This window comes from Hippocampus guttulatus, chromosome 5, assembly GCF_054856545.1.
Source record: "Hippocampus guttulatus isolate MCC_2025c chromosome 5, RoL_Hgut_1.0, whole genome shotgun sequence".
NCBI classification, from domain to species: domain Eukaryota; kingdom Metazoa; phylum Chordata; class Actinopteri; order Syngnathiformes; family Syngnathidae; genus Hippocampus; species Hippocampus guttulatus.
Genome location: NC_141265.1, coordinates 3,644,950 through 3,657,952, shown reverse-complemented (window position 1 = coordinate 3,657,952; position 13,003 = coordinate 3,644,950). Strand labels below are relative to the sequence as shown.

At 40.8% G+C, this 13,003-nt stretch overlaps 2 protein-coding genes across 2 annotated transcripts; both read left to right on the top strand.

Annotated features, from left to right (window-relative positions):
- The first annotated feature begins 900 nt into the window (after nucleotides 1-900).
- On the top strand, nucleotides 901-8,353 carry zbtb26 (zinc finger and BTB domain containing 26). Its single transcript, XM_086112369.1, has 2 exons — nucleotides 901-987; nucleotides 4,367-8,353. Exon 2 carries the CDS (start codon nucleotides 4,394-4,396, stop codon nucleotides 5,708-5,710), a length of 1,317 nt encoding a protein of 438 aa, XP_085968495.1. The 5' UTR covers nucleotides 901-987; nucleotides 4,367-4,393; the 3' UTR covers nucleotides 5,711-8,353.
- Nucleotides 8,354-8,826: 473 nt separating this feature from the next.
- Nucleotides 8,827-12,820, top strand: gucd1 (guanylyl cyclase domain containing 1). Its single transcript, XM_086111012.1, has 6 exons — nucleotides 8,827-9,161; nucleotides 9,273-9,357; nucleotides 10,221-10,386; nucleotides 10,475-10,566; nucleotides 10,946-11,187; nucleotides 11,408-12,820. Exons 1-6 carry the CDS (start codon nucleotides 9,155-9,157, stop codon nucleotides 11,497-11,499), a joined length of 684 nt encoding a protein of 227 aa, XP_085967138.1. The 5' UTR covers nucleotides 8,827-9,154; the 3' UTR covers nucleotides 11,500-12,820.
- The last annotated feature ends 183 nt before the right edge of the window (nucleotides 12,821-13,003 follow it).

Here is a 13,003-nt window from a genome sequence, read left to right as displayed (position 1 = left end):
CACCCTGAATCAGTTGCCAGCCAATCGCAGGGCACACAGAGACGAACAACCATCCACGCCCACACTCACACCTAGGGACAATTTTAGAGCGTCCAATCAGCCTGACATGCATGTTTTTTTTTTGGAATGTGGGAGGAAACCGGAGCACCCGGAGAAAACCCACGCAGGCCCGGGGAGAACATGCAAACTCCACACAGGGAGGCCGGAGCTGGAATCGAACCCGGTACCTCTGCACTGTGAAGCCGACGTGCTAACCACTGGACTACCGGGCCGCCCGCATTCAGACATTTAATACACAAAACAGTTTGGATGGATTTCAACATCTGCCGTCAATCATAGATGCTCTCAGCATTCTACATCTCTCATTTCTTCACTCTGTATATTTGAATTAAGCATTGAGTAACAGCCTTGTCGCTGATATATTTTAAAGCACTCATTTACTTTCAACGTTGACAATACAAACCGAATATGGGAAGGACAATAAAAATATACGTGCTTATTTGCATGACACTGTAATCCATTCATTAATGCCTTTTCAAGAATCAATTGCACATTTTAAGTAGAGTAACCCCTGTCTAAAATCCAGAAAAAAACAAGAAGCATATATTATTGATAAATATTCAATACATAATAACGTAACATTATGTTTTGACATTGTGTTTAAAAAACCTTTTTTTGTTTATGTAAAAAGTGCGCACAATAATCTCGCCATGTTTTTGCACCAAGTGAATGACATAGCTACCCTTCTGCAGTACTTGTACTTGTCCGAATGAATCTGCAGTACAGTACTTGTACTTTGCAAAATGAATCTGCTGTAGTGTACAATGATACTCCAATGCAGGGGGAGGCGGTGTGCTCTTTTAACGTTGAGAGGAAAATATTTTGGGTGCCACAAGCGATCTAACGACAGCCGGAACGGGTAGGACAGGCCAGGAAGAAGCTGCCCACTCCTGTTTTGTTTACGAGACGACAACCTCAAACACCACAGTGAGTGTGTCTGTGTCATTCAAGCGTTCAACGCAATAATAGCTAGCCACTTAGCCGTTAGCATTACGGTCTGCCGTGATGCGGAAGTAGGTTCGGCTGAACGCTCAAGAGGCAGAAGAGCACTGGCGGTCTTCATTGTTAGCACGTAGCATCACCTCGTGTCTTGTATGGCGAGCAGGCACTTTGTTAAACAAGCGAATTTTCGTTTCACGTGGGCAACATGTCCACAATTGAACATGTTATGTGGGTATAACGATAATGAAACATTGGACTGTAATGACCAATTATGATTTGTGGCACAGTACTATAAAGAGCTACAATACTGCTGTAGTTTTTAAAACGTCTTTTCCTACAGTATGTTTCATAAACTGTCACAAATTTAATTTGGAAAGCTTCCTCAAAGTACTTTGAATTTCCTGTATAATTGTAATGGTAGTTTGCTTGCAACGTGCCTTATTTTCATTACTCGTGTGTCTCAAGTGTCACACATGAGAATGTATCGATGTCAAAAGTACATACAGCCGCTATTCAAGTGGAATTGCAGATACCTGCAGACTGAAATGTCAAGTGATGAGCTCAATTCGAAGTTAAACACCCAAAAGACCCTAAAAACAGCCTGATAACAATAGGTTATAAATAAAACTAATTGAATTGTATTTGCAAATGTCAACATTGTAAACCACGTAAAATTGCAAATAGAAGATGTAGAAAATAGAACGAGGAGAGGAGATTATATTCCTTGGGGTACTTGTTGACAATAAAATCTGCAAACTGCACATGAAACATGTCAGATCCAAACTTTCAAAAAGCATTAACTTCCGGGTGAAAGTAGAACATTTCCCAGCCAGTATTCATTACACATTTTATACTGCTCTGTAGTACTACCATATTTAAATTATTATTCAGAAGTTTGCAAAAAAGATCTGTAAGAGCAAATCATAACGTTGGACACCTTCACGATACAAATGCACTGCCTCAACAACCTACATTTTTAAAATAGTTTCATCTTGTGGAATTTACAACAGTACAATTACTGTATAAAATGAGGGGGAAAAAACATACCTCTGGGCAGGATCTGAAATATGCTTTCAGAGGGTGAGGCTGACTGGTTTGAGTGGAACTTGTGAACTTAGAAGATAAATTGCCCGAGGACAACAATGCAAAGCTGATGTATATCTGTATGGGGAGTGAAAATTTAGAACTGACTGAATATTGACCTACAACAATGTCCAAACATACACGGGTTGAAAATGAAATATAAAATCAACATTTTTGTGAGGTATAGGAAAAGTGCAAAATCTTGATGAGTTGTAACAATACTGCCTGTGTTATATTATTATGATCACCAGTATTGTATTATTTTGTTATTGTGTATAATTGTGTCGGTACAAGTATATATGTATATGGTACATATCTTCTTATTAATAATGATTACAATAACCTTTATTTAGATTTGAAGCGATATTACAGGATCTTTCCTGGCTCAAATTAAGGCAGAGGTGGTACCATCCTGACCATGCGCCATGACGTGCATGTATTATTTTGTAAATTCAATGGACTCACTTTCTTTTACAGGAAACATACTTGAAGTTAAGAGTTCCAATAAGAATATGACTGTCATCATGTTAAGGCATTCTTTTATTAAAACTTGCATCGGAGAATGTTGAACTCATAGCTTATGTGTTTGAGACTCTCATAGATTATTTTGAAGCAGCCTTCAAGCGCTCTGGTGCCTTGAAATCTAGCCGAGAAGTCACAAAGGCAGGAATTACGATTTCTAAGTGCAATGAGAAAGGAAGAGCTTTACCTTATACAGCTGCCTAAGATGAAAGTAGCTGGATTTAACAACAGCATTGATTTGCCAGTTCAATTTAAAATCACTGTTCAATTTAAAACCCAAGTTCAAGACAGTTGGCTTTAGATAAGATACTACGAAGCCCGGTGATCCAGTGGTTAGCACGTCGACCTCACAGTGCAGCAATTCCAGCTCCGGCCCTGTGTGGAGTTTGCATGTTCTCCCCGGGTCTGCGTGGGTTTTCTCCGGGTACTCCGGTTTCCTCCCACATTCCAAAAACATGCATGCCAGGCTGATTGAACACTCCAAATTGTCCCTAGGTGTGAGTGCGGATGGTTGTTCGTCTCTGTGTGCCCTGCGGTTGGCTGCCAACTGGTTCAAGGGGTCTCCCCGCCTACTGCCCGAAGACAGCTGGGATAGGCTCCAGCACCCCCCACGACCCTTGTGAGGATAAGCGGATTGCAAAATGAATGGATGGATGGACTACGGAGCCCAGGTCAACAGGGTGAAATGTACCAGGACCACTGAGACCAAACACTGTTGAAATTTCTGAAATTCAGTGACATCCATGCTTTGATTTCCACCAGACAGGTCAAACGTGGTCTTAAGGAGAACGCATCCTCTTTGATCAGAAGGACATAGATCTGACTGTCATCTGCATAGTAGTGGAGGGAAATGCCATGTTTTATTAGGGTGGAACCTAAGGAGAGCAAATACAGTGAAAACAGCAGGAGCCCCAAAATAGAACCCTGTGGAATACCATACGACAGGGACAGAGTGTGAATCAGACCAACCTAGGCTAACACAGAAAGGCCCGTCAGCCAAATAGGATCTAAACTACTCTAGAGCGCTACCACTAATGGCCACCTGGCGTTGCAAACGAGCCCGCAGAATGCTGGGGTCCACTGTATCAAACGCTGCAGTTAGATCCCAAAAAATAAGACACACATCTCCAGTGCCATGTATCATCTCTAAACCTGACTGGAAAACCTCCAAAATATGTTTATTCAAGAAAGATTTTACCTGTGGTTGATTCGCTAAATTTGGTAATAACAATGGAAAAATACACACACATTTTTTTGTTTGTTTGTTTTTTTCAGATTTGATGGGCAAATTCCGAACACCTGATGCTTGAGGTGTTTTGGCTGGTGCAAGACATTATGCATTTACCACACATCATTCTTAAAGCAGATATTAAAAATTTAGTCTTACATGAGGCCTTGTGTGGGGAATATTTTGCTTCACCAAATCTTTTACGTCATCATTGTTAACATTACCATTTTGACTTTCCCACAGATTCTTGGTTAAGGCTGCAAATAAATTAGCATTGTTTTCAGAAACACATTTCTCATATTGACATTTTGGGGTGTTGTGTGTAGAAGTTTGAGGAAAAAAATACATGTATTCCATTTTAGAATGAGGCTGCAACATAACAAAATGCAGATATCGTGAAGCACTGTGAATACTTTGCGGACCGCTTTAATATGACTAAATACCTAATTTGATTCAACATGTATTTGTTCTCACAATAACATTTCCATTGCATCTAAAATCAACAATGCTGTTCATACTTGTTTTCAACAGGTGCATCGTTGCCGCCTGTAGATCACGATGGCCCAGAACCAGGTGATCCTGCAGTTCCACTTTGCCACATTTGGCGACTCCATGCTACAGAAGATGAACCTCCTTCGGCACCAGCGACGCTTCTGTGACGTCACAGTCCGCATCAACCAGCTCAAAGTCTCCGGTCATAAGGTGGTGTTTGCCGCTGGTTCGTCTTTCCTAAGAGACCAGTTCATCCTTCAGCAGGACTCCAATGAAGTGCAGATCTCCATGACCCAAGAGGCAAAGGTTGGCCAGCAGCTACTGCTGTCCTGCTACACGGGCCAACTTGAGTTTCCTGAACTAGAGCTGGTTAATTACCTGACAGTGGCCAGCTTCCTCCAAATGGGCCACATTGTCGAGCAGTGCACTCAAGCACTAAACAAGTTCATCAAGCCACAGCCTCCTCACAGGCTGGAAGATGGTGAGATGAGAAGAGCCGGCAGGGAGGAAGATTTGAGAGAACATGAGAACTGCCAGGTGCAGACTATACAAAAGGTGGAGCCCGTAGAGGATGATATGAGTACTGAGGATGACGATGATGATGATGACGATGTCATTATACAGCCCAAAACCCCTCCTCAGATCTCCGATGCACATCCCAGGCACGACGTGGGAGAGAGTGACATAAGCATAGTAAAGGTGGAGTCTATGGAGGCGACCTTTCCCAGCAGCTCTCTAGCGGCCCTGCGCTCACCTGAGCCCCAACATTCCCTTATCAATTCCACCGTGGACAGTCGTGGGAGCGAAATGACGGCGCCCCCGAGCATGCCAGACGACCCCTTCAGCCCCTCTTCTCCGTCCAACCCTGCAGAAAAACCCAGCGGTCACCAGAGGAACTACGACAAACCATTGCAGTGGTACCACCAGTGTCCCAAGTGCAGCCGCGTCTTCCGACAGCTGGAAAAATACGCCAACCACCTCAAGATGCACAAGCTCTTCATGTGCCTCCTGTGTGGCAAGACTTTCACGCAGAAGGGCAACCTGCATCGACACATGCGGGTCCACGCCGGCATCAAACCCTTCCAGTGTAAGATCTGTGGGAAGACCTTCACTCAGAAATGCTCTTTACTGGATCACCTCAACCTGCACAGCGGCGACAAGCCTCACCGCTGTAACTACTGCGACATGATGTTCGCTCACAAGCCGGTGCTCCGCAAGCACCTCAAACAGATCCACGGCAAGAACAGCTTCGACAACGCAAATGAAGGCAACCTGCATGATGGTGGGCCTGAGGAGAATGACACCCCTGGGCCATTTTTCATTCACTCAAACAATTATGAGACAGACTTAAAGGAGACATACTATGGAAAATTGACGTTTTAATGTAATGTCTGCCTAGATCAAGTTCAAGTCAACTTTAATGTCAAAAGTGCTCTATGTGCAACATACAGCACAGATGAAACTTCTTTCCTCTCTAACACAAGAGAGAGAGGAGCCGCTGCGGGTTCCCGCGCCGCCATCAACAGAACAGTTCACATAAAACGACAAAATAATACATCACAGCCGAGTCATCAAGTGTGAAATTAAACACCAAAGGAAACATTTCTTAATATGTGTCTGTCAGGCAGCTGTTCTTCACTTCTGCCCCACTGTCACGAAAAAGAGGTGCCAATCAATGTATTCACCAACCCTGCACTAAGCTTCTTGGTAAGTTAAATGATTAGCTGCACTACACGAAAAAAAAGCTGAGCGAACTCAACATTTCAAGGTTAAAAAAAACCAAAACTCTGCATATTGCTTTGGAGCAAACAACTTGCTTGTTTTGTTGTTCATTGTTGCCATAAATGTCAGTAATCTGTATTTTAAGGTTGATCCAATTTAAATTACTGCAGGATGCAGACCGCCGCACTGCATTAGACAGATCCGCCCCTAAAATGAGCCAATTTCTCCATGGCATGAAAAATGTTGTAAAAATCTGTTCATAATCTTTGATTCATAGGTTACTTTGATGTTAAGATCCCTGGGAAGCTTGGAATTGTGAAAAATGCAAAAAACAAACAAACATTTGAGACATTGTCATGTTGAGATGGGACAAAAGAAAATAAATGAAAAATAGTATCTCAAGGCTACACAGCATAAAGTTTTGCAAGTTAAAAAGAACAAAAACAAAACAAGATCAGAGGACATAATTAAGGTATGGCTGTAACATGCAGCAAGGAAGAATATTCACTTTTGGGAAGTGTGGGAAACCTTTTGTACTGTTTAAGCTTCTCTGCCACAAGTCAATTCTGCATTTGTACATCTACCGCCATTTTGGACATTGTATACTAATGGACTCAAAACATTTGTTCACCTGACTTACAGGATATGTAATACAATAACACCACTTACCAAAAACGATACAACTCGCGCTTAACTGTTGGTCACTTTTCAGAATTTGTATTCCAGTATATTGCACTAAAGGTAGAAGGCTATTGGCCAATGCACATCTCAACTGTTCTTATTGTCAAGCAAGCCTTTACTGTGCTCCTCATACATAAATGGTCATGCTCTTACTATTTTCCTTTTTTTGGTGAGTGGGCACCCAAACAAACCTAATATTGCAAATGTCTCATTTGAAAAGCAAGCCCAGGTGGGGCGTAAATTTGAGTTTTGACGATATACAGCTCCAGTGCAACCCTCTGAATAGACGTTGCCTGTTTTCAACAATGGTGGCAATAGTAAGGTCTTCAGCTGCGTGGTTTTTCAAAAACAGATCCTGTTTCGGGAAACTTGCTCTGGATAACGTAAAATTGACTCTGCACTGGAGCACTGTGGCAGCCATTAAGCTTCTCAAACTGGCGCTGAAATGCAGTTAGGGACCGAAAACTGGCAATTTTGCAATGCTGCTACAATGCCAATTGGCGTAAGGGTATGATGACTTTGGGGCACCGCTTACTTTGTTCATGTGGTGCTGCCCACTTTAGCTGCATATTTAGTATGGCTGTAGTGCACATTGGGTCACTGTGTTGCTTTAATTACTCTGTCTCTTTGCACTTCTTGTTTGGGATTTAAAGCTTTAAAAATGTCATTTTCCATCAATGGTGTTGTTGACTGCTGTCTGAGTACAGCTTGTTGTCTTCAACTATGATAGATAGCCATTATGCCAAAAATTTGGATGACTTTTTATTTAAAAAAAAAAAAGTCAGACAAGTGAAGTGTTTTTCCTGGTTGTGACAAAGTGACTGAAACTTTCAAAAAGGGATGCTGCTGACATTACATTGCTAGGAAAAAAAAAAGATTGATTAATATTGTGTATGTCCCAGCGGTTGAACTAGGCTTCTTCATAGAGAGTAAACTGGTTGATATTTCACTATCACTTTATCATATTGTAGATGCATTCATTTGCACTTGAACTCGCAGTACTGAAACAAAACCGTAAACATATCAGTGATATATATATACACACAAACACACACATATATACATACATACGTATGCAGCATTTTATGTGTACAAGTATGTTAAAACAATAAATACCTGGCAGCGCTTTTTTAAATGTGAAGAAAAATAACATGCCAAACAATTGTTTCTCTTGTAAAGAGCTTTGCCCCCCCCTCTCCCAAAAAACCCCCATTACAATACTGTATCACAAACAGTTATGACTGCAGGTACAGTATGTCATTCCTTCTACTAATTGTTCATGTAAATTGTAATTGTTGTTGAATATAATGACAATAAATATTGCAGTTGTTTCCTTTAGAAGAATTAATTGATTTAAAATGGTTTTATGCTTATGTCAGTTGTACATCCCCTGTAAATAAGGCATGGTTTACTCTACTTGACCAGTGTTTCCCAACCAAGGTACAGCGGAACACTGGTGTGGTGTGAGAGATTAGCAGGGGTTTCACTGGAATATATCCAATTTCACTTCATTTTTCCAGGAATTTCTATTAGAACTATGTATTTGTTAACCTACCTATGTCAGTGATGTGCCTGCATAACATTATGCGCTCTTCCTTGAGAAAGTAAACCCGTGTATTTATCTGTTACCGTTCATAAACAGGCCACAATTTGACTGCAAGACTGAGTACATTTGTGAGTAAATCAAGCCAAGATAATAATTCATACTTTTGCGACAGTTTAGATGTTTTTCCCCCCACAACTAAACCTACGCACTCACAACCAATAAACCGTAGAAGTTTAATACTGACTGGCATAACTAAATTTAGTCACGGACTTGTATAGTAGCTGAACATGAAATACTGTATAAGGAAAGTCAGCCGTCTTCTTGACTGAAGACATCCCCTAAATATGTGCTGAACCTCGACTGGCCGGTATGAGTTTAACAATTAAAGTTTTACCCAAAAACATCGCCGCATATATGGGGGGAAAAAACTCAAGTAGTTTTCCCAACTAGTTGACGCACAATAAAAATAAATATTCTCGATTAATATTCGCTAGATGACAGTATGTGCTAAATCGTCGTTTTAATCACCCACAAATTGACCGTAGAAGAAGAAGAGCTACGGCGAGTCGAAGAAAACCTCTAAATTTCAGAAACCGTTGTTCCTACTTTGTTTTGTTTTACAAACGTTCGTCACATGTGTTTTCGTGTTTAATGTTAGCGTGAGTCCGTAAATAAGGCTTGGTGACTGAAAAAACTATTTTCGCGACCACATTTTATACTGTACTGCTAGCCTGGCAGCTAACTGTAAACTGAATTCTTTTTTTCGACGAAAAATCGAGAATGAGAAATGCAACTATTGAAACGCTAGAAGTGTAAACAACACATTTTGAATTGGGAAAGCTGTCGGCGTATTTTCCTTCGAGAAAGACGACAGCAGAATGACAGGTGAGTGACATCAGCTGATGTCAACAACCCAACGTACCGGTAGTTGTCCAACGACGACTACTACCACTTTACCAATGAATTCAAGAATTGTGCCCCTTTTGTTTTTCCCAGATGATATCGTCCTACTGGATGTACCTGTCATCCAGCAGCTCTATCACTGGGACTGTGGTTTAGCTTGCTCTAGGATGGTACTCAAGTAAGCATTAGATGGCATCATTGTGCATATTATTTCCTGCGAAAGTGGAAACGAAGTCGAAGGTTTAGCGTCATCAAAACGAATCCTTCACTTGGGTCTGGAAATTGTAACTACTGATTAAATCAGACATATCAGATCTTGGTGGTGTGCAACACAAAGATATGCAGCAAGGTTATATTTGCTGAATAGATTCATAAAATAAGAGCTGATTACACATACTGACAATTTACTTGTAAACATGTAATATATATTATTAATTCCTGGCTTTTGAAAGTAAATTAAATGGCATTAAATTACAGAGCAATATTACTGTCACTGAAATGGAACGTGTTACATTTGCATGATTATTATTACAATTTCAAAACAACAGTTTACAAATGATCACATTCATTTTGCATACTTTCTACTCAATGTTTTCTATTATTGTTTTATAGCCAAATATGAAAATGTGATTCATTACCTACTAAAACCTTCGTGTTATGCACTTCTACGACATGCCTCTGTTGAACTTTTGTTCCTAAAAGAAAAACAACTCCACATATTACTAAAATCCAGGTTATAGTGCATAGAGGAAAGATACAGCACATACTCAATGTGTCGACTGATTTCATGGGGTTTATGATTCATTTAAAATAGCACCAGGTTGCTTTTTTGTCGTGGACAGAATGGATAAAATGCAGCATCCTGAAGCACAAAGTTGATTTATATGCGATTGGAATAGGTAAAGCATTACCACCATTAATAATTCCAATTCAGAAGGACGGTAAGATTATACCTTGCATTACTGTAGGACCCCTCCCCCCCAAAACCCATTGGATACGACAATTGATTCCAATCGAGCTCGTGTATGTCTGGCCTGGCAGGTACTTGCACCCCATCAGTGATGAGCAGTTTCAGAAAGCTTGCTCGGAACTGAAAATGACTGAGAGCGTGTGGACGATTGACCTGGCCTACCTCATGTGCCATCTAGGAATCAAGCATTGCTTTTGCACACAGACGCTGGGAGTTGATAAGGGCTTTAGGAATCAGGTATCTTTCTTCAGACAATGATTCAATCCAATTCAATCAAGATTCTCACTTCCATCTGGCTTTGTATTGTTTGTCCTTTGCATTGCAGTCCTTTTATAGGAAACATTTTGATACCGAGGAAGATCGAGTGAATGAACTTTTCCTTAAAGCAGAGAGCAAAGGCGTGGTTGTGAAAAAATGGTACGTACTTTATTTCGACATACAAATACAAATCGATGTTTTGGCCAAGCAGTGCACAGGTGTAGTGTTAGTTTTTGAGATTGCATGTTGTTCTCACCTTGCTTGAAGTTGGGTTTTTTTCTCACAGTACTCCGGCTTGCATATTGCATTGTTGCAGATGTGAATGTGCATGTAAATAGTTGCTTGTCTCTTTGTGCCCTGTAATTGACTGGCAACCAGTTGCGGGTATTACTCCGCCTCACGCCCAAAGCCAGCGAGGATAGGCTCCAGCTCACCACCAAACCTAATCACAATAAGCATTTTAGTAAACAGATGGATGATGTCACCTTGTAGCTTATCCCACAAATCACCGAGTCGTTTTGTACTCTTCTTCCCACAGCTCTGTGACCATTCAGGAAATTGAGTCTCATCTCGAAGAGAACCATGTTGCCATCGTGCTCATCAATGCTGTCATCCTCACGTGTGAACTTTGCTCTGCGTCCGTCAAATACTGCTGCTTCCTCCCTGTGGGCCAAAAGTGTTTCTGCAGGAAGCCAGAGTATCAGGGGCATTTTGTTGTGCTGCGCGGCTTCAACAGGACTACTGGCTGCATCTTGTACAACAACCCTGCATATTCTGACCGTGAGTAATACAGCAAATACCGTCTGATTTCATGGACAGGAACACAAATTCTATTCTAACATCTGAATGTTTCAATTTAAGCGTGTCTACATGTCTAGAAACGTTTTCAAAAAAAATAAACATGATATTGGTGATAACCAATTAAAACCATTTGCTGGGTTGATTTAGAGCAGCCGTGGTGTAAAGCTGACATTTTGTGTGGGTGTGTGTGCGAATATAGGCGTCTGCTGCACCACTGTCAGTAACTTTGAGGAGGCTCGTCGGAGCTACGGGACAGATGAGGACATCCTCTTTATCTTTAAAGCCAGCTGATATGGATTTCACGCCACCTCATGCACATGGTGAACTTGGTGAGCAAGTGCATTTCCTGCTTTACCTCCATCTCGCCACCACCCCGTCAGTGGCGCAAATGAGTCCAGCCGCTTAACGTGAAAAAGACTTCAACGACCGTATTTCCTCTTTTACAACCAACACCACTCGGCCTGTATAAGGATTGAACTCAGTAGGTGATGCTGGTTTATTTATTTTTTTAATCGTGCTTTTTTTTGCTTTTTGAGATGAGCAGATCATTATACTATGAATATACTGTAAGGATTTTTGACTGTCTAGCTTTTCATGAATTTGACAGTAGTATTCCAAGACAACAGATTCTCATACTGACCTTTATGGGAAGTGGTGAACACGTTATTCAGGTTTTAGGATGTCAAGTTTACTTTAATTCATAGATGTGTGTTTTTCATGTCAACACTACTATTTTAAGTCCTGCTAACTCAGCTTTGTGTCACATTTTGCTCACGATAATTGGAACAGGGAAACTAGTTGGTCTTTGAAATTCTCAGGTAATGAAAATCTGCCTTACAACGATAATAAGCCGATGGATGCTGTCAAAGGTGTATTAATTTAACAATATGTTTATTGTTAAATATTGTAGTAGCAGTGCAGGTGTAAAACAGTATCATAAAAATGGTAATTCCAATATTTTGTTTCCATGAAAGGGTAATACTTTATGATAAAATCAAACTGAGCATGAATTTACGATTAGCGATGTAACGGGAGTATTTGCCATTGTGCTTATGTAAAATGTCAAGAATGCATAGATAGATGAATTAGCTTGTGTGAGAAAATTCAGGTGCACCCAATTAGGTTTCCTTTGAGTGTGTCTTATGAACCAATCTCAGATTTTATTCCGCCTAAAGGGAAGTTGGATTCCATGAAATATTCCAAAGCAGAAGCTGCCTAAAGAACATGCTTGAAGATCATGAACTCACCTGTGCTGTTCGCGTTTTCTCTTTCGATAAGCTTCACGCAGTACAGTACAAGGTTTCTGTTTTTGTGGCAACCGAACAGACGGAGCACGTTTTGATCACGAGCGAACCAAGTGTCACACTGACTGTTGTGTTCATTGTTGATGAGACTGAACAGTTTGCCATTTTGTTTGAAAGGTCGTTGCACGACACGTATCACACACATTTCTGTTGTTTCAAGTAAACATTTAATCAGAAACCTGCTATTCTTGTGACCACTGATTTAAGAAGCCATTCACAGTTTCACTGTACAAGCCTTCCTGTGTATTTGGATTACTTATTCTCTGTGAAAAGACATTGTAATTCTCAACTGTATATATCAGAATCAGAATCATCTTTATTGGCCAAGTATGTAGAACACACAAGGAATTTGTCTCCGGTATAACACGCTGCATTAGTATCATCGTAAACAACAAATCATTGAACCATTTTAGAGTAACCAGTAGCAGTATTTGTAGTACAAGAAGAGTGACTACGTCAGTGACTGTTTAAGGAGTTAATGGCTAGAGGGA

What these genes read in the sequence shown, in the direction of transcription:
- zbtb26 (XM_086112369.1), top strand. Translation starts at nt 4,394, where the DNA reads ATGGCCCAGAACCAGGTGATCCTGCAGTTCCACTTTGCCACATTTGGC.
- gucd1 (XM_086111012.1), top strand. An exon ending in GGCGTGGTTGTGAAAAAATG is followed by an intron (nt 10,567 to 10,945) that starts GTACGTACTTTA and finishes TTCTTCCCACAG; the next exon opens with CTCTGTGACCATTCAGGAAA. An exon ending in CAACCCTGCATATTCTGACC is followed by an intron (nt 11,188 to 11,407) that starts GTGAGTAATACA and finishes GTGCGAATATAG; the next exon opens with GCGTCTGCTGCACCACTGTC.